At 46.8% G+C, this 21,267-nt stretch overlaps 1 protein-coding gene across 3 annotated transcripts; it reads left to right on the top strand.

Annotated features, from left to right (window-relative positions):
- Positions 1 to 49: 49 nt before the first annotated feature.
- CSTF2 (cleavage stimulation factor subunit 2) lies at positions 50 to 20,362 on the top strand. 3 transcript variants are annotated; one of them, XM_081963875.1, is made up of 15 exons: positions 50 to 194; positions 2,098 to 2,176; positions 3,087 to 3,256; positions 3,397 to 3,533; positions 5,000 to 5,119; positions 5,238 to 5,417; positions 6,032 to 6,155; positions 7,882 to 7,926; positions 10,155 to 10,214; positions 12,165 to 12,306; positions 12,772 to 12,926; positions 13,403 to 13,983; positions 17,174 to 17,302; positions 19,485 to 19,621; positions 20,191 to 20,362. In XM_081963875.1, the coding sequence occupies exons 1-14, from the start codon at positions 137 to 139 to the stop codon at positions 19,605 to 19,607; spliced, it is 2,103 nt and encodes a 700-aa protein (XP_081820001.1). In that variant the 5' UTR covers positions 50 to 136; the 3' UTR covers positions 19,608 to 19,621; positions 20,191 to 20,362. The 3 variants fall into 3 exon arrangements, with proteins under 3 accessions (XP_081820001.1, XP_081820002.1, XP_081820003.1); XM_081963876.1 differs by lacking the exon at positions 10,155 to 10,214; XM_081963877.1 differs by lacking the exons at positions 10,155 to 10,214; positions 12,165 to 12,306; positions 12,772 to 12,926.
- The last annotated feature ends 905 nt before the right edge of the window (positions 20,363 to 21,267 follow it).

The following is a 21,267-nucleotide window of genomic DNA, read 5'->3' as shown; positions in this document are numbered from 1 at the left end:
AGGGCTTCCGGGGGGAAGGTGAAAAGGCTGGGACCTCATTAAAAAAAAAAAACCAGAAGCTAGCGGCGGCGCGTTTCGGCGACGGACCGGAAGTGGTCGGCTGGGTTGAAAGCCGCGGTGGGCTGAGGCGAGGAAGATGGCGGGCTTGTCGGTGCGGGACCCCGCGGTGGATCGGTCTCTGCGCTCCGTGTTCGGTGAGGTGCTGCGCCCGTCGGCCTCCCTCTCGCCCCGGGGGAGGCTCTCGACGCCGCTTCGGCCCGCCCGTGGCTATCCAAGGGGGACTACAAGCCCCATCACCGTGTTCCCCCCCTCCAGTTGGGCTATCTGGTTGAGGAATATGGGGGATGTAGTCTCCCTCCGTGGGGTCCTGGACTCTCTGGCTAATTTTGTGTGTGGTGGGTGGGTGGCTCCATGGAGTTGCTTCCGCTCCAGCTCCCATCATTCCCAGCCATCGGCACTCGAAACGTGTTGCACAGCTTTTTGGAAATGCAAGCAGCTTTCCTAGCTCTTCTTAGAATTGCGCTCTTGCATGTATATTTTTAAGCCAGCATTTATTCGTTTTATTGTTTATTTGTGTGTGTATGTGTGCATATATGTATATATGTGTGTATGTGTGTGTGTTGCATCAATGATAAGCAACAGGCAGAAGACCATAACATAAACATTTCATATTCTCACACACACACACATATAGTATGTATTTGTGTTACAACTAAATAGCTTGAAATGGATCTATACTAGTCTCCCTTTATTTATCAGCACAAATACAACATTATATATATATATATATATATATATATATATATATATATATATATATATATATATATATATATATATATATATATATATAATGTTTTCTGAGGTTTTGTTTATGTATACACATATATATACACATATACACAGTTTATATATACACACATATATATATATATATATATATATATATATATATATATATATATATATATATATATTAGGCATACCAGGGGTTGTAACACAAATACACATATATATAATATATACATATATACATGTGTGCGTATATACATATATACACACACATACATATACATATATACACATACATATGTATAGATATAGATATGTGTGAATATGACATGTATATGTTACGGTCTTCTGTCTGTTGCTTATCATTGGCGCAAATAGATTTTAAACACTTTAAATCTGTTTGCTTTTTCATTGCTGCTGTATACAGTGTATATGGTTGGGCAGTATTATAATATTGGCATCTCACTCTTTCCGATGCAAAATATGTTTAAAATGTAAATTGAATTTTAAAAGTCTCTTTAGAGAAGTTCCTATCTCCCAACAATATTTTTCCACTTCTGTGTAGGATTTATAGTGCAACGACATAATTTAGCAACAGTGATAGATGACACTTTTGACTGGTATATCAAACTGGTATTTGGCATCGGGCTTGGGATCGATGTCTTGTTCTTTGCCTAGCACCCGTCTTTTGTTTGATTTTTGTTGACTGTAAGATTATTTGAAGTCTGGGCTTAAGTTTGACTTTTTTAGTCCGTATTTTGTGGTTTTGCTAGTTTTGTACGCCTGGAATGGTTATAAATAAATAAAGATGCAGCATTAACTGCAACAAATGACTAATGCGATAAGATTGCTGACTTTATTGGTTGAAAATAATAGGAATTGTACTTTTTAGTCCGTATTTTGTGGTTGTGCTAGTTTTTGGAATGGGTGGCTAATAAATCACAATAAATAAATTAATTAATTAATAAAAGCACTAACTGCAACAAATGACTAATGCGATAAGATTGCTGACTTTACTGGTTGCAAATAATGGGAATCGTACTTTTTAGTCCGTATTTTGTGGTTGTGCTAGTTTTTTGAATGGGTGGCCAATAAATCAATCAATAAGTAAATATAGCAGCATTAACTGCAACAAATGACTAATGCGGTAAGATTGCTGACTTTATTGGTTGACAATAATAGGAATCGTACCAGGAAAAGGCATCAGGTTGGAAAGACTGCCTCCACTTGCACCTGGAAAAGTGCCTGCCTAATTGCGGATATGCCCACAGATACTGATGACCTGCTCCTTCCTTTCTCTTGTAGTGGGGAACATCCCTTACGAAGCCACAGAGGAACAGCTAAAAGACATCTTCTCTGAGGTTGGGCCTGTGGTCAGTTTCCGGTGAGAAGCTTCCCTTTCGGAATTCCCTGAAAAGTGGTTCATTCTAGAGGTTTTAAAAACTGTAGAGAAACAGGGCAGAAGACGAAGGGTTTAGGATGAGTAATAGCCTGCATGTGTTTCCATTCTTGAAATCTTGGCTAAAATCCTTTAACCAATGAGAAAGGCCCGTGTCTGAGAACCTGGATCCCTCTTCCCCAGCCTGGCATCCTTCCAATATATCAGATGGATCAGGCTGATGCTTCCATTAGAGCAGTTTTTCTCAATCTTGGCAGCTTGAAGATGTTCCGGACTTCAACTCCCAGAATTCCCCAGCCAGCATTCGCTGAGAGTTGAAGTCCAGACATCTTCAAGTTGCCAAGATTGAGAAACATTGCATTAGAGAAAGGCTACTCTGGAGAACCACTGCAATCCAAAATATACGATACGTTAAGAGGTGGGAATGCTGGACCTTCTAAATACAGGCAGTCCTCGACTTACAACAGCTCATTTAGAGACCGTTCAAAGTTACAAGCGGCACTGAAGAAAGTGACCTATAACCATTTTTCACAGTGGCAACCATTGCAGCATCATGTAGTCAGAATTCAGGCGCTGGGCAACTGGCTCATATTTATGACGGTTGCCGTGTCCCAGGGCCAAGGGATCAAACGTTTGCGATTTTCCTGACAAGCAAAGTCGATGGGGAAGCCAGATTCATTTAACAAACCGAGGTACTAACTTAACAACTTTGGTGGTTCACGTCACAGCTGCGGCAAGAAATGTTGCGAAATGGGGCAAAAACTCACTTCGCAAACGAAGTTGGGCTCAATTGTGGTTGTAAGTCGAGGCTACCTGCAATGCTGAAATGTGAAACATTGCACCCGGTTGTCTTCTTTGGCATAACTGTCTTGGTTTTCTCTGCGCGGCCAACCAGATTGGTGTATGACAGAGAGACGGGCAAACCGAAAGGATATGGCTTCTGTGAGTACCAAGACCAAGAAACCGCACTCAGCGCCATGCGGAATCTCAATGGGCGAGAATTTAGCGGAAGAGCCCTGCGAGTGGACAACGCAGCCAGTGAGAAGAACAAGGAGGAACTGAAGAGTGAGTCTGAAGGCCCATCTGAAGATTGGAGAGGGGAAGGGGACCGACCCACTGACCCACTGGCCGTGATTCTGTGCTTGTTTACAGCACGGGTGATCTACGATCTCTGGCCCTGAGGTTTCCCTTTCTTTCTCTGCTAGGCCTGGGCACCGGTGCTCCCATCATAGAGTCGCCCTATGGAGACCCCGTAAACCCTGAAGATGCTCCTGAGTCCATCAGCAGAGCGGTGGCCAGCCTGCCTCCTGAACAGATGTTTGAACTGATGAAGCAGATGAAGGTGGGTGGGGCCGGCAACACTGAGGAGAGGAGGGCTGCTTGGTTGTCTTGTCAGTTGCAGGAGATCCACTCCTAGAAGCCAGGTGGACCTTTGGTTGCAAGTCAGAAAACTCAGGTCTCTTCTTCTGCCTGTCCATTTAATAGAAGCATTTTCATCTCTTTTTGCAAAGGGAAGGAGTTGGTGTTGAGTTTGTTGTTGGTGTTGTTAGTTGCGAAGTCGTGTCCATCGTGACCCCATGGACAACGTTCCTCCAGGCCTTCCTGTCCTCTACCATCCTCTGGAGTCCGTTTCAGTTCAGGCCTACTGCTTCAGTGACTCCATCTAGCTGCCGCTTCTGTCATCCTCTTCTTGTTTTGCCCTCCATCTTTCCCAGCATTAGGCTCTTCTCCAGTGAGTCCCCGGCCTTGAGTTCGCAGATGATAAGTTGGAGAATTCTGCCTCTACAGACGTAGAGTAGTTAGCTGAAAGTGCAGGGCAGCATGTTGGGGTGCAGAAGAAAAGCATGTGGGAATTGGAAGGAGGAAAGAGAGTCCATCAGGGGCAGAAACAGAGCTCATAATCTGAACGGATCTTTGCAGAACTTTCATACTAGATCAGATTATTCTCAACCCATTAATCCCAATGGGCTTCTAGGTAAAAGTCTGTTCCTCACCTTGTACCTGAGTGGTCTTTTGGTAGTTAGGAATCAATTCAGACTTTCTGAAGCAGCTCTCCCCAACCTGAAACCCTTGAGATGTGGAGGCCTGAGAAGGAGGAGTAGGTGGCAGAAGAGATTACATTGGTGATATTTGCCGGACGCATGTCCCATCTGTCACAGAGTGATGGTTCCTTCTCCCTCAGGGAATACGGAGTGCAAGAAATGAAGTGCTGGAGATATAAATAGAAATATTTAATCGGCTCTGTAAACGGATGGCTTTTTCACATTTACCTGCAGCCTACAAGAACCAGAAATAGCCTTTGCACCAAATCTAACCATTTGTTTTCTCATGTGTGAGTCATGAAACCTTGAGCTGTGGAGAAAAGCTTCAGAGGTTGGAAGACAACAAGTCAACTGTTCTCGTATTCTAGATTCTCCTTGTCAACCTTGAAGCGAGCCTGGATGAGGCCATCTTTGAGGCTTCAGGATTGTCACAAGGCAGAAGAAGGGGCGGGGCGGGGGAATAGATCACTGGGGTTTTGTAGTCAAAACAGAAAGTTTTCCTGTGGGAACCAAGGACATTCCAACAGGTGGCTGGGGAGAGGAGGAGGAGAGTAACCAAGCAACTGGACAGCTCGATTGGACAATTTAACTGATGACTTGGGGGAAAGGGGGGAACCAAAAGAACGTTCAGAGTCGGTTTTCACCAGTTGGGCCAATATGATGTAGCCAATAAGTCGAGTTCTGAGGAATCTACCTGCCTCGGAGTTCTGCTTTCAATGGGTGCAATTCTCGGAATGCTGACCCGTCTCTTTTTCTGTTTTTCCAGTTGTGTGTCCAGAACAGCCCTCAGGAGGCACGGAGTATGCTCTTGCAAAACCCGCAACTCGCCTATGCATTGCTGCAGGCCCAAGTGGTGATGCGTATTGTTGACCCAGAAATTGCGCTGGTGCGTTCGCAACCTTTTGCGGCCCTGGGATAAGAGGCGGAGCCGTGTGCCTTGAACATTTATGCCTTTTATCTTATTTAAACGCGCGTATTTTATTTTCCTCTCTTCTGACATCCAGAAAATCCTTCATCGCCAAACCAGTGTCCCGTCTCTGATTCCTGGAAATGCACAGCCAGGGCCAGGACAGGGTCCAGGACCCGGACCAGGAGCTGGTCCCGGGCCAGGACCTGGGCCAGGACCAGGGCCAAATGCTCAGATGAACCAGCCGAATGTCCCTTCTTCTCAGCCGCAACCAATTGTAAGCAGCTCTTGTCTGAGTTGAATCGTTTTCTTCAGAAGTTGTGAATGCTCCAACACTAGAATTTTTAAAGAAGAGATTGGATAACAATTTGTCTGCAATGGTATAGGGTTTGCTGCCTGAGCAGGGGCTGGACTAGAAGACCTCCAAGGTCCCGTCCCACTCTGTTCTGTTATTTTATTATTTTCTTTTCTTTTTTTATATAAATTACTAGCTGATAACTTGGCATTGCCTGGGTATTTATTTATCCTGATGCTGTATTAGACAAAAAAAGCCTTGATTTTGTTGAAAATGTCCAGACCAAACGTAATTTCTAATGTTGGATTTTCCCCGTTACCCGAGGGAGCCCCCTTGTGGAGTACTGTGAAGCCGCTATTATGGCAACTCCACTGCGCTGTAGAGTAGAAGCCATTTTACGGCAGTACAGTAGAAGCCATTTTAAGGGACAACAGGCTGTATCTTAACAGAGCACACACCCCGAGAGGTGTTAGGGGTGTGTTACCCCCACAGTATTTGTTTCCAGATAGTAAGTCTTCTGTGTACCATCCAGTTTCAAGTTAGCCAGCTCTATAGAACTCTGAATCCTCATTGTGCTTTTTCCTTTCTCTGAGCAGGGCGGGATGCATGTCAATGGAGCCGCTCCCCTAATGCAGCCCCCCATGCAAGGAGGAGTACCTGCCCCAGGCCAGATGCCAGCATCAGTGCCCGGACCTGGACCTGGGCCCATGGCTCCAGGAGGTGAGTGGGTCAACAAGTCGGTCTTTCCCGGCCTATTTCACAGCTTGGGGACAGAATCACGCATGATAGCAATAGCACTTAGATTTATATACTGCTTTACAGGCCTCTCTAAGCAGTTTTCAGAGTCAGTCTCTTGCCCCCAACAATTTGGGTCCTCATTTTACCCACCTCGGAAGGATGGAAGGAAGGATGAGTCAATCTTGAGCCGGTCGGGATCGAACTGCTGGCAGTGGGCTGAGTTAACTATATCAATAGCACTTTAGACTTATATACTGTTTCACAGTAGCTTACAGCACTCTCTAAGCAATTTACAGAGTCAGCCTATTGTCCCCAACAGTTTGGGTCCTTGTTTTACCCACCTCGGAAGGATGGAAGGCTGAGTCAATCTTGAGCCTGGTGAGATTTAAACTGCCAAATTGCAGGCAGGTAGCAGAAGCAGCTTGCAGTACTGCACTCTGACCACTACACCACCACAGCTCATGAAATAAGCGAGAGGAACTTGGCCAAACTTAGTTAATTCCGCACACTCAGAAGCGAGCTCTTGAATTCCTACTCAGTCGTGTTTAAATTTGCATTGAATTGCCCCATTGAATATTTCAAGCTGCAATCCTATATACAATTAGGGAGCAAGTCCACTGAATATTCCTGGGTGTTCCCTTAAGTAAACTTTCATAGTTTTTTTTTAAAAAAATTATTTACAAACATGTAAAATACACACACACAAAACTTAGACGTACACCACATTTACACAATACAATACGAACAGAAGCTTCCTGTTCTTTCTATAGCAATTGCCAATCGATAGAGAATTAACACACATATATGTATCCAAGTGGTTTAAATTTACTAGAGGTAATCAGCCAATATAGCAGACAGATGAGTATGATAAGAGGTGAAATGCAAATGAAATATAATAGAAGGGGAAACAATAATTTATTTATTTGTTTGTTTGTTTGTTTCGATTTATCAGTCGCCCCCTCTCCGCAAAGGGACTCGGGGCAACGTACAATTAAATCAAAAGTACAAGTGTGGCATGGAGGAGGTGACATCAATATTTAACAGTCAAATACAAGTGAAAGCCACTAGGTTAAAATAAATAGCAATAAATTAAAACAGTTAAAACAATTTAAGGTGAGCCAAATATAAGGTGAGCGAAACTTTCATAGTTTAAACTAGATAATTTAGACAAGATGCATAATGTATACGCAAAGTGATGGATTTATACATTGGATGGCAGTTTCATTTTTTTTTGTATCATTCCGTAAATGATGTTTTGGTGAAAACTGGTTAAATTTTTTTCCTTCCCAAATTGCAAATAAATTAAAAAAAACTTCCCAAGCAACAGCAGTGTGCAATTACAGTGGTGGACTTGAGTCCCTTGTCCTGAGTCAGAGCAAAGCGAAAGGAATGTCAATAGTTAAACATTAGGTTTTGCTCAGCCTCGATTTCTTGAATCATGATTAGCCAGAGCCATCCTGATTTAAAAACATTTCCTCTCCAATCACAAGGATAGGAAAATCAGACCTGCCTGCCTTCTTCCTGTTTGGGTGGCTTTGAACAGTTCCTTTTCCAAACACCTAAGTGACATGATATACCACTTCCTTCCCCTTGAAAAAATGCTCTGGAAATTCTGACTTGGAAGATTAACGTGGCCCGTTTGCCTCCCAAGCCCTTCTATTTTCACTCATTCATCTACCTGATTGTTTCTGTCAATGTTCTCCTGTAGGGAGCATGCCAGGGAGCGGCCCGATGATCTTGGAACGCGGACAAGGTAAACGCACCATTCAGTCTTGCTTGGAGCTTGTTGTCAGCTTGGACAGTGACAGACCTGGATTGAGAGGGCCTCTATATCGGGGTTTTCCTTACAAAGAGGGCGCGATAAATTTGCAGCCCCGTCATCCCTTATGTAGCCCTGAAGCTCCCTCTGCTTCCGAGTTAGTGGATCCCAGGATATTGTGAAGTTGGAAGAGCGTTAAAACAGGCAGCGTAAGCCCTATAAATAGACAGTGTAGCTGTTTTTTAAAGAAACAAATCCACCGTGGGAAAATCAGAATCCCCCAGGCCCCACCCACTTGCATGACGCAGCTCCACCCACTTCGCATCTACACACACACACACACTTACCCTCTTAGAAATGTACCGTGCGTCTCCCGGCTGTCAAAACAATTGCCCACCGCAAGCGTCTCCCTCTCCCGTCTTCACTCGCGGCAATTGTGTAGCTCTCCCAGGTTTCCTGTAACTCTGTCCCTTCATTTCTCTTTGCGCTTAGTGGACAATGAGAGCGATGCTTTGCCCAGTAATGAGCCATCAGGTACTTTGCATGTAGAAAACAGGGAAATGCCCGCCACCCGTGGTTAAAACTCTTCCAGGGCCTCCCGTTAGGGTCATGCTTGAACAAAGTTGCGCCTGCTTTCTTTCGTTTAGCCAGCAGAGGGTGCCGCTGTCCACTTTCCGAGATGCCTCTTTTTGTTTTCTGGAATTACCTTTTCTTTGCGCAAGGAAACAGGGTGGGTGGGGTGGGGTGGGGGCTTGCTTTGTTCTGGTGATGGAAGCCAAAGCCTGGAAACGTCCCTGCATGTTTTCTCCACTGGTTGCGCTCAAATGTTACGTTACTTCTGTCCCGTCCCCCCCAAAAGCTACCTTTTCCCCAAACCCTTAAGTGCTGCCCTCATTGGCAAAAATCCCCTTTTAGCCCCAAGCTATGATCACTTCCAGACTGCCAAATGTCCCAGAAACTTGTCTACTGACCGTGATGTCAATATTTATCTGAAGCTGGTGTTTTTCATATATACCGTATTTTTCAGAGTATAAGATTCACCAGGTTTTTGAAGAGGCAAATTAAATAAAAACGTTATTGCATTCTGCAGACCTCCCCAAAACAGCCCCATTTTTTGTCAAAAAAAGGACATGCCTAGCCTTTAGGATGCTTATAGAATGCTCCCGAGGGCTGGGGGGGGGGGGGGGACACAAGCAAAGAACGGCCCATTTTTCACTCATTTCTGCTTTCCCCTGCCCCCAGGAGCACTCTGGAAGCCTCCTAAAAGCTATGCACGGCCATTTTGGTGAAGGGGTGGGGTTTTGGGAGACCAGAAATGCTGTATTCAGTGTATAAGAGACACCCAGATTTTCACCCTCTTTTTTGACGGAAAAATGGTGTGTCTTATACTCCGAAAAATACGGTATTTATCTTCTTCATTTTCTCTCCAGTCCTAACCCTGGGACAAATTGCACTCTTCCTTTGAATTCATTTGGTTTACCTTAATGACTGGGTGGAAAAGAGAAGCCATCCTCTCACCTCTGTTTGTTTTTTGCTCAGATAGTCGGAGCTACCGGTTTGCTCCCAGCTGATAGTCGGAGCTACCAGTTCGTTCCCAGCTACCAGTCCGAACCAGTAGAACCCCACCCCTGCACTTTAGAGGTCAGACCGTCGTTTTTAATTGTGCCAGAGATGGAACTGATCATTCCTATCGGTCTCAAAAGCACCAGCAAGCCCTAAAGTTCCCCTCTCATAAAAGACAGAAATCCATTAGAACCTGCCTAGCATTTTTCATCCAGCAGCTTCTCCCATCCTTCCACGCAACCCTGCTTTCCTTAGACTCCACCTGGCAGTCGCCTAATATTTCCTATTAGACCAGGGCTCTCCAAACTTGCCAACTTTAAGACTTGCGGACTTCAACCCCCCACAGAATCCCCCCAGCCGGCGTAGCTCTCTGGAGAGAAGCGAGCCTTTGAAGGCAGCCTCTTCTCCAGTGGTCTGACGCAGGAATCTCCAAGCGTAGCTAGCCGAGGAATTCTGGGAGTTGAAGTCCCCACAGGCCTTCAACTAAAGCTGCCAAGTTTGAAGACCCCCTGTGTCAGGGGGCTGCTGTCAAAGGCTCGCTTCTCCCCAGAAGAGATAACCAGAAGACATGTTTTAACCGGACGAGTGCATGCTTGTGGCGGGTGCCTCTCCTGTTGATGTGACGGCTCTTTCTCCCTCTCTTCCTGCTACCCGGCCAGGGAACCTGCAGCTCTCTCCCGTGGGACCTGCCAGGCCTGCCTCTATTGAGCGCGTTCAAGGTACCAGCAGCGCCATTGGCCTCAACCTTGCTTGTGGCACCCTGCAAAGGATGGGCAAGACTCATGCGCACAAAGCAATAGCAATAGCACTTAGACTTATATCCTGCTTCACAGTGCTTTAGAGCCCTTTCTAAGCAGTTTACAGAGTCAGCCTCTTGCCCTCAACAATCAGGGTCCTCATTTTACCCACCTCGAAAGGATGGAAGGCTGAGACAACCTTGAGCTGGTGAGGATCAAACTGCCAAATTGCAGGCAGTCAGCAGAAGTAGCCTGCAGTGCTGCCCTCTAACCACTGCACCACCGAGGCTCTTCCAAAAATGAGATACAAAAATGTGTATCTCCTGTTAGGTAGAGCTGCAAATGAAGCGGCAGGTGTGGCTTTAGGTCTGGAAGGAAATAGATGGGAGAATGGGAGCATCCGTCATTCTAACTATCGGGGCAGGGGAAAGTCTTCACCTAGTCCTAGCCAAAAGAGGGATTGCGTCTGATGAGTATTTTGTGCTGACGTATCATTAGGGTGCCAAAAACATTTTCAAACCATCCCAAGCAGTCTTAACACAATTCGTGCATCTTTCTTATTCAACCTTACTTTCTCCTTCTCTCCCCTTTGTAGTTTGGTTTCCCCAGCCTTGTTTAACAATTAGATTATCATTTCTCAACCTTGGCAACTTTTTAAGATGTATGGACTTCAACTCCCAGAATTCCCGACGTCGCACGAGTTAAAAGTCCACACACGTCTTAAAATTGCCAAGTTTTAAGAAACACTGGCTTAGATGATAAACACCTGGAGGTTAACTTTGGGCTCCTTTTTTGTCGATTAGGATTAAAGTTCCCCAGCACTTTAGCTGTGTTATAGAAATAATGTGATGTTGGAGTAGAGAGCCCCAATGTACTTGAATAACTTTTTCGACGAAGAGGTTCTTTTTAAGGATCAGGTTAAGAAGTGCATACAGGTGTACGTGCCATTTAAAATGCATAGGAATCGATGCTCAATCCATTTTAGTTTGCACAGGAATACATTATAATAAGTGCCAGGGGGAGCTAATTAAAATCCTTCTACTTGTGCTGTTCAGAGCAGATGCGACTATCTCAAAACAAGCTGGATCTTTTCTGCGTGTGTGAAGCATACTTGTCTTTTCTCGAGTCTATTTATCCTTGACTAGTGCTGATAACTCGGCGTTGCCTGGGCTTTTATTTATAAGGAACAAAATGTCTCGAACGAATGTCATTTCTAATGTTGGATTTTCCCCATTACCGGAGGGAGCCCCCTTGTGGAGTACTGTGAAGCCGTTACCATGGCAACTACACCGCTGTACAGTAGAAGCCATTTTACGGCAGTACAGTAGAAGCGATTGTACAGCAGTACAGTAGAAGCCATTTTAAGGCACAACAGGCTGTATCGTAACAGAACACACACCCCGAGGGGTGTTGGGGGTGTCTTATAGATAGGTAGATAGGTAGGTAGGTAGATGATAGATAGATAGATAGATAGATGATAGATAGATAGATAGATGATAGATAGATAGATAGATAGATGATAGATAGATAGATAGATAGATAGATAGATAGATAGATAGATAGATAGATAGATAGATAGATGATAGATAGATAGATGATGATAGATAGATAGATAGATAGATAGATAGATAGATAGATGATAGATAGATAGATGATAGATAGATAGATAGATAGATAGATAGATAGATAGATAGATAGATAGATAGATAGATAGATGATAAGGGAGAATATGTGTGATTAGGGAAACGAGCACTGTAGTCTGTATGGAGGCAATTCATAACCTCTGCAGGGCTTCCCCCCAGTGTAGGCTTCCTTTTACGTAAAGTGGGTACGTGACGGAGAAGGACCCCCATTCCAAAACACGATAAACCATAGGACGATATGTGGTTTCTCTTCTTGACCTTCAAAGCCCTCTCTTTGCCTCCTTGACAGTACCTATGCCGGACCCACGAGCCCCTATGCACCGGGGGCCAATGCCAGCTAGCGGGCCGCCACCCCGAGGCCTTCTGGGAGATGCCCCCAATGACCCACGGGGAGGCACGTTGCTCTCGGTCACTGGAGACGTGGAGCCCAGGTAGGCAGGTGGGAACAGAGGCCTTATTTAGGTGTCCCAAGGAACCAGGAAGCTGGATGGTTTTAGCAATGGGAGGATTACAGATTGCAAGCACAGCTGTCTTTGTTTCTATCCCCCCCCCTCCTCTTTGCCTGTAGAGATCAAATGGGAGCTTCATTCCAATTCTTTACCTCCCTCCTGCAGCCTTGTCCTCATGCAGAATTCCTGCAGGCAGCAGTCTCTTCTCTAGGCCTCCCCACCAGACTTCCAAGCTGGCCTCAGACTGACCGTGCTTGCACTGAGCCCAGATCTAACTTGGTTCACTGAACAAGCCAGAATCCGGCTTGGAGCACCTATCCCACCGAGCCCCTTGATTTACGAGGTGGGGGAAGCTTCTCTGGGACTTTAATCTGGCAGCTGATATCTCCTTTCTTTCTTTCTTTTTCTTTCTTTCTTTCTTTCTTCCCTCCTCGCCCTTTTCTGCAGAGGTTACCTCGGGCCACCCCACCAGGGGCCACCAATGCACCACATGCCCGCACACGACAGCCGTGGGCTGCCTCCCCATGAAATGAGAGGCGGACCAATGGGAGAGCCACGTCCCCTGATGGGAGAACCACGAGGGCCCTTGATGGATGGCCGAGGTAAAAGGGAGGCAGGTTTTGATGGAGAGGGAACCCTTCAGAAGAACCAGGAGCTCAAGAGGATGTAGGGATAACTTTTCGAAGGCTTACAGGTGCTGCAGAATAGTCATTCCAAGCTGCACAGTCAGTAGTGGCAGGTGGTAGGAGTTGTTGGTTGGCAGCATCTAGTCCATAGATTCCACCCAGCTGTTCCAGCAGATGCAGGAATATAGAAGCAGTTCCTACAACTCAACATACTGTACCACAGTAAGCCGAAACAAAAGGAAGCGTTGCATTTTTCAGAACAACATTCAAACCTGGTATCATAGTTTGCGCCCCCTTAATTCCAAATGCAACAGGCTGCAAGCATTTTGAGACTCCGGTTTGGCTGTGCCGGAGCGGGCCCTATGCTGGCCTTGGTGGGTAGCTCCTGGTTTTGCCTCTTGCCCATAACGGTAGAACCCGTGTTAAGGCATACCTTCCTTCCTTTTATGTAGGTGGAAGAGACCCAAGGGGCATGGAGCCCAGAGTGATGGATGGCCGGGGCATGGAGCCCAGGGTAATGGATGGCCGGGGCATGGAACCCAGAGGCATGGAGCCTAGAGGCATGGAGTCCAGAGTGATGGATACAAGGGGCATGGAACCCAGAGGCATGGAGCCCAGAGGCATGGAGCCCAGAGGCATGGAGCCCAGAGTGATGGATGCAAGGGGCATGGAGCCCAGAGGAATGGAATCCAGAGGAATGGATGCAAGAGGCATAGAACCTCGGGGGATGGAGCCCCCTAGAGGCATGGAGCCAAGGGGCATGGAGCCTCCTAGAGGCATGGAGCCCCCTAGAGGCATGGAGCCCCCTAGAGGCATGGAGCCCCCTAGAGGCATGGAGCCTCCTAGAGGCATGGAGCCAAGGGGCATGGAGCCCCCTAGAGGCATGGAGCCTAGAGGCCCAGGAATGGAGCCCAGGGGCCCAGGAATGGAACCTAGGGGCCCCGGTCCAAACCCCAGGGTTCCAATGACCGGTGCAATTCAAGGTCCAGGGCCTCTGAATATGGGAGCAGCCGGCCCACAAGGCCCTCGACAGGTAGGTGGAGACTGTACCTGAGACAAACACTTGATATTTGGACAATGTCTCTCCTCCCCCCCCCCTCCCGATTACACCAACCTTTGAATGACGCATTCCTTTTAAAGCTAACAGGGTGATTGCATGCCGATTGCATTGGAACTGGTGGGAAGTTGCCTGCGGTAACGGTATAGACAGGGCACCCCCTAGGATGAATTCAGCCCATAGGGGTGACAATTCAGCCAGCTATAATTCAGCCCAGAGCGGGGCCAGAGGTTTCCCTCCAATAGCCCTGGGTTGGTTTTCATTCAGCTGCTGTCACCCAGTCAGCTGCCTCTTGACCCAAAACACCAGCCCACGGAGTTTGTCAGTGAAAGTAATTGGTCATCTGGAAAGGCTAAAATGGGAAGCCTTTCCTGTATAGGATTTACTGTCTATCAGGACATTGGCTGTAATAAAGGGTTGGGTGGATTGGGTTGGGCTGGGCTGGGCTGGATGGGAATGGGTGAACTGGGTTGGGTTGGGCAGGGTGGGGTGGGGCTGAGTAGACTGGGTTGGGTTGGGTTGGGTTGGGTCAGCTGGGCTGGGCTGGTTGGGCTGGGCTGAGCTGGCCCGGGCTGGGTGAACTGGGCTGGGTTGGATGGGGCTGGATTGGGTTGAGTGGACTGGGTTGGGTTGGGTCGGCTGGGCTGGGCTGGTTGGGCTGGACTGAGCTAGCCTGGTCTGGCTGGGCTGGTTGGGCTGCACTGAGCTAGCCTGGTCTGGCTGGGCTGGGCTGGGCTGGGTGAACTGGGTTGGGTGGGGCTGGATTGGGCTGAGTGGACTGAGTTGGGTTGGGTCGGCTGGGCTGGGCTGGTTGGGCTGCACTGAGCTAGCCCGGTCTGGCTGGGCTGGGTGGGGCTGGATTGGGCTGAGTGGACTGAGTTGGGTTGGGTTGAGTTGGGCTGGGCTGGGTGGACTGGACTGCGACTTGACTGCTAAGGTCTGGAAACCTTCCATGCACCAGTTGGCTGCAGGCCACCTATACAGATAGTCCTCAACCGACGGCCATAATGGAACCTGCTCATTGCAGTCATATGTCATAACAGTTGTAAAATACAACCAACCTGATTATACAACCTTTTTTATGGCAGTTGTTAAGCAAACCAATGATTCACTGTGTGGTTTTGCCAAAAACTAGAAGTGTTAATTTTGGCCAAAACCATGGTAAAACACAGTCATGTGACCACACGATGCTGCAAGTGACCATAAATGGGCAAAAAACCCTGAACTTGAGTCATATAACTGTGAAGGAGGCCAAACCTTTGGAACATCAAAGCCATGTCCTAAATCTCTTTTTTTCTTTCTCGTGAGCCATATCTTCGGTTGTTAAGTGATTGATTGTATGTCGAGGACTATCTAACAGATTAACAGAGTTGGAAGGGACCTTGTAGGTCATCTAGCCCCAAAACTCCACCCCAAGCAGGGGACCCTGCACCATTTCTGACAGATGGCAGTCCAGTCTTTTCTTGAAAGCTTCCAGGGATGAAGCTCCCACAGCTTCCGAAGGCAACTTCTGTTCCTTTGGTTGATGGTTTCCACTGTCAGAAAATTTTTCCTTATTTCCAGGTTGAATCTCTCCTTCATCAGTTTCCATCCATTATTCCTTGTCTGGCCTTTGGGTGCTTTGGAAAATAGCTTGACCCGCTCCTTCCTGTGGCAGCCCCTGAGATATTAGAAGACTGCTATCGTATCTCCCCTGGTCCTTCTCTTCTCTAGACTAGCCAAGCCCAGTTCCTGCAACTGTTCATCGTTTTAGCAACCATTTTAGCCTCCAGTCCCCTAATCCTCTTGGTTGCTCTTCTCTGTACTCTTTCTAGAGTCTCAACATTATCCAAAACTGGATGCAGTATTCTAGGTGTGGTCTTACTAAGGCTTTATAGAGTGGTGTCAGTACCTCCCTTGATCTTCATTGCATCCCATCTGCACCGCTACATGCCTGGAACCAACAGTAAGAGGCCGTTGGTGGCAGGAGACCTAGTCGGTCTTCTCCAAATGCCAGGACTTTCCAGATACCAGCCACTTCCAGAGAAGATGAGCGGCTGTTTCCAAAACAGCCGTTTTTGCGTGCTGCCATATTCCCCCACAACCCCACCCTGCGCAATAATGGTTGAATTAGATTGTGAACCACGTTGGGCAAACAGCGCCTGATGTGCTTTTTAGTGGTTGCTCGATGGCAGGAATGAGTTTAAAAGATGCAGTCGGCTTGCCAGCGATGCTGTTTGCTGCTAAAATTTTAGCTCCAGGCAGAAGAAATGGAGCTGGAGCTGTTTGCCCACACACACACACACACACACCCCTCCGGTTTTGAAAAGACCAGCACTGGGGGGGGGGGGGGGAATCTGACTGCTTCTTTAGCCAAAAACCCTGGGCGTTGTCCGAATCCAAATGCAGCTGCCTTCAAGGGATCATTTCATCCGTGCGTTGAAATGGACCGAGCCTTTATAAAGAGCCATCGGTAGGAACAACACGGCTGGCTCCACCCCTGTCTTGCCTGATCATTGACAAAAGCTTTTTGTTGTCATTAGAAGAACCATTGCCCACCCGCCCACCCCTCAAGAGGTGGACTAGAACAAGAGTGTCAAACTCAAGGCCCAGGGGCCGGATCCTGCCTGCGGAGTGCTTAGATCTGGCCCGCGGACCTACCCTGGAAACGGTGAAGGACTAGCCCACAGAGCCTCTGCCTGCAAAAATGGAGCTCGGGGGGGGGGGGTGCTCCGTATGAACTGGCGGAAGATTGCAGGAGGCCGTCGCAGCCACCCAAAATCCATTTTTTGCTGGCAGAGGCACTCGAGCCACCACAGGCATCCCCAACACGAGTGAACTCTAGCTGGTCACGCCCCCCGTGGCCGCTGAGGTTAAACACAATGCGGCTGTCAATGAAATCGAGTTTGACACCCGTGGACTAGAAAATCCATCTGTTGGCAGAAAGGATGAGGGCCAAAGCATTGTTTTGAAATCTGTGGTCCGAAATAACATTCGCTGCGGCAAGAGGTCAGATCTTCACATTATCCTTTTGTCAATGGATTTGCACGCACCTCCATTATCTCCTCTCCCTCTCCCCTCCGCCCGCCTTGTTTCTTGTTCAGAGATAATTACTCTTTTCTCAGAATGTCAATTCCACTTTGGCTCGGCAGGGCAGTAAATCTGAATACCTTCTTGCCTTTCCTAGGTTCCTAATATGCCGGGGACGGCAATGCAGCAGGCTGGAGCCATGGCAGGTGGAGCGGTACAGCCTGCAGCCCAGCCTGGAGGCTTCAGCCCTGGACAAAACCAAGTCACACCCCAGGATCATGAAAAGGTAAAGGGGAAAAAACCCCCATATATCCTAAAAAGCCTGACCTTGGTTTCTTTTTAATCAAGTTTATATTTCATCAAGTGAACCCTCAGAGTTGGTTTAATGGCAGAGTTCCAAGTAATAGACTCATAGCAAGCAGAACTCCGAGGCAAGTAGATTCCTCAAAGCTTAGCTTTATTGGCTAATAGCGGGATACCCGTGCTTCGCTACGAAACTATGTGATCAGGCTTGATAAATTGACACTTAAAGCTTGAAAATTAATGAGCAGTTAAAAAAGGCACTGTATTATTTCGTTACAGACGGTAAGCTAAGTTTCTGTTACAGATTAAGACACTATTGTAAGTAACAACAATAGCCCTTTAATCCCATCAGCACCCAGTTAATGTAACTCCTTAGCATCAGAGTGTGTTAATATAAGGCAACTGGCAGTTGGAACAGAGTTCTATTTAAGTGGGGAGGGGAAGTAGAATGTCTAACTCCTTAGCGTAAGAGCGTGTTAATATAATACCATATAAGAAATACTAATGATCTGAAGGTCATTTCGAAAAATCCTTTCTTAGCAAGCACCTAGAATCCAAGAGGAACATACATACCAAATTTCAAATTTGTGGGCTTTACAGTTCTGGAGATTTCATGATGAGTGATTGGTATTTGGCTTTTATCTATATACTGTAGATATCATATTGGCACAAATCTGGTAAAACCCAACTCTGAAGGTTCCTGGGGTTTTCACCTAATTAAAAGTAAAAGTTTGTTACTTTCTCAAAACAATCACTCACATGGTCCAATCACGTCACTCTGGTTGCCTCCGCCTTCCTCCTAACAGGTGTGAGAACGTCCTTGGTTCCCAAGAGAAAGTATTTTGTTTTTGGCTACAAAGTCCCAGATATCTCAAATCCCCCTCCTCCCTTTCTCTCCGCTCCAGTGTGGCAACACTGAAGCTCCAAGGTGGCTTCGGTCAGGTCAGCTTCAAGGTTGACAACGGTGCATTTTTCCTTTGAATTCCCCGTGGCAGCTGTCAATCCTTCCGAAGTGAGCCCACGGAAGGAAAGTACAGTTGAAGTCTGTCTTCTAACCTTCTCACGACTTTGCCTAAACATTTTAAAACAGGGTTTTAGGCCAGAAATACTCTGTTCTGATCCCCTGAGGTTGGATGATGCTTATTTTTATTGCTTCTTTTCAGTGGTGTTTAGTGTTTGCTTCTGGGGCTATTAGCCAGCAAAGGGAGCAAAGAAAGGCTTTGAATTTGTAAAGAATCTTTTCTCCTCTCCTCCAACTCTCACTTAGAGAGATTTGATGCCCGTTTCAAATCCGTTTCTTAATGTGCTTTAGAAATGCCAATTAACCCGAGCTATGATTTATTTTCGTTCTTTTTTTTTTACATTATCCATTAACAACCCATCAAGTATTAATGGGGCCTTTTGGTATTTTCTTCTATAAGGCCTTGGCCTGCAGCAGAAGGAGGTAGTCAGCGAGTTTTGGCAATATATACCGTTTTCATGGTGCTTTACGGCCCTCTCTAAGCAGTTTACAGAGTCAGCCTTTTGCCCCCAACAATCTGGCTCCTCATTTGACCCACCTCGGAAAGACAGAAGGGCAAGTCAACCTTGAGCTGGTCAAGATCAAACTCCTGGCGGTGAGAATGCAGAGTTAGCCTGCAATACTGCATTCTAACCACTGGGAAGGATGGAGGGAAGGGGAGGAAGGAAGGAAGGAAGGAAGGAAGGAAGGAAGGAAGGAAGGAAGGAAGGAAGGAAGGAAGGAAGGAAGGAAGGAAGGAAGGAAGGAAGGAAGGAAGGAAGGAAGGAAGGAAGACGAATACAATAGCACTTAGACTTATATACCCCTTCACAGTGCTTTACAGCCCTCTCTAAGCTGTCTCTAAGTCAGCATCTTGCCCCCTAACAAAGAGGCTCCTCATTTGACCAACCTCGGAGGGATGGAAGGCCAAGTTGACCTTGAGCTGCTCAGAATCGAACTCCTGGCAGTGAGCAGTGAGTTAGCCCTGCAGTACTGCATTCTAACCACTGCGCCACCACTTTGCTCTTTATGGAAGAAAATCCCCCCACACACACACCCCCAATTCCCAATGAAGATCCTGAAATCTCCACTAGAAAAGCAGAATCCATCAAGGTGGCTTCCCCTGCCTGGTTCGTCATTTTCCCTCTGTTCCCCTTCTCCGCAGGCAGCCCTCATTATGCAAGTTCTCCAGCTGACAGCGGACCAGATCGCCATGCTGCCTCCAGAACAAAGGCAGAGCATTCTCATTCTGAAGGAACAGATACAGAAATCTACTGGCGCCCCCTGAGCCACGTTCCTTGGGTAACGGTGGGATTTAAAATGGGGAAGAGGGGCAGGGGAAATAGCACCGTTCTCCTGTAAAACCAGCACCAAATCTTCGGCGATCATGCGAATTCCCTTCGCAAGCATTCTTCAAGCTTGAGAAAAAAACCTTTCCTGTTCTAGGTCTGCTTTAGTTTTGAACTTGTATTCCCACATTTTAGCCCATGCAGGAGAATTGGTTTTAAAAATAATAATAAAGGGTGAATTGCTGGGGAATTTTTTTCTTTAGGTTGCCCTTTGTTGAAATGACCCTCCATAAGCATAGGGACACGGTGGCTCAGTGGCCAAGATGCTCCGCTTGTCGATCAGAACGGTCGCCAGTTTGGTGGTTCGAATCCCTGGCGCCACATAACTGAGTGAGCTCCCGTTACTTGTCTTGGCTTCTGCCAACCTGTCTCATATAGTCACACTCTGCGCACTCTGACATTGTCTTATTCCCATCTTTTTTGCTTTCAGGTTGAAATGTCCTCTTTAATTTCTGCAGGGAAGAAGACTGAGGTATTACCGCTTTAAAAAAAAAAAAACCATTGTCCTTTTTATTTTTACAGGCTTAGAAATCCTTTGAATGAAATTCAACCCAGGCTGGAAATGACACTGAAGGCAGCTCACAGACCCTTCCCTGGTCTGATCCAAATCAGAAAGGAGAGGGGAGTTTCTTGTTCCCACTCCCTCGTTGTTTCCATTCTTGTCTCTCAAATAAAACTATGTTCTATAGTTGAACACATTTGCCTGTGTGTTAAGCTGACCCTCCATATTTCACTAGTAGTTTTTACAAACATACCCAGTTCTCTTTAAGCAATATACAAGAAATTGGATTCAGGTTGTTGGGTTGCTTGAGAAAAAGAACATATTTTTGGGGTGGGGTGGGGGGGAAACCCATGATAGCAATAGCCATAGGACTTAGACTTGTATACCGCTTTACACTGCTTGACAGCCCTCTCTACAGAGTCAGCATCTTGCCCCCAAACAATCTGGGTCCTCATTTTACCCATCCCGGAAGGATGGAAAGAGTCAACCTTGAACCCGTCAGGATCGAACTGCCGGCAGTGAGCAGAGTTAGCCTGCAATAGTGCATTCTAAGCGGAAGAAAGGAAGGTAGGAGTAGCACTTAGACATATGCCACTTCACAATGCTTAACAGACCTCTCTAAGCGGTTTACAGTCAGAATATTGCCCCCAATAACCTGGGTCCTCATTTTACCCACCTCAGAAGGATAGAAGACTGAGTCAACCTTGAGCCAATCAGGATCGAACTGCTGGCAATGAGCAGAGTCAGCCTGCAATACTACATTCTAAGCGGAAGGAGGGAAGGAAGGAAGATAGCAGTAGCACTCAAGACTTATATACCGCTTCGTGGTGCTTTTACAGCCCTCTAAGCAGTTTACAGAGTCAGCCTCTTGCCCCCCAACAATCTGGGTCCTCATTTTACCCACCTTGGAAGGACGGGAGGCTGAGTTCGACCCTGAGCCGGTGAGATTTGAACTGCCGAACTGCTGGCAACAGGCAGTCAGCCTGCAGTACTGCACTCTCACCACTGCGCCACCACGGCTCTTGAGGGAAGAGAGTTGCTGAATCTAGGTGTTCAATATGGTCAGACTATTCCGTGGCATCCTTTCAATCCCCCTG

The sequence above is a fragment of the Natrix helvetica genome, assembly GCF_964273705.1.
Source record: "Natrix helvetica genome assembly, chromosome: 11".
Taxonomy (NCBI): domain Eukaryota; kingdom Metazoa; phylum Chordata; class Lepidosauria; order Squamata; family Natricidae; genus Natrix; species Natrix helvetica.
Note: the sequence above shows the minus strand (reverse complement) of the source record. Positions and strands in the feature narration are given on the sequence as shown.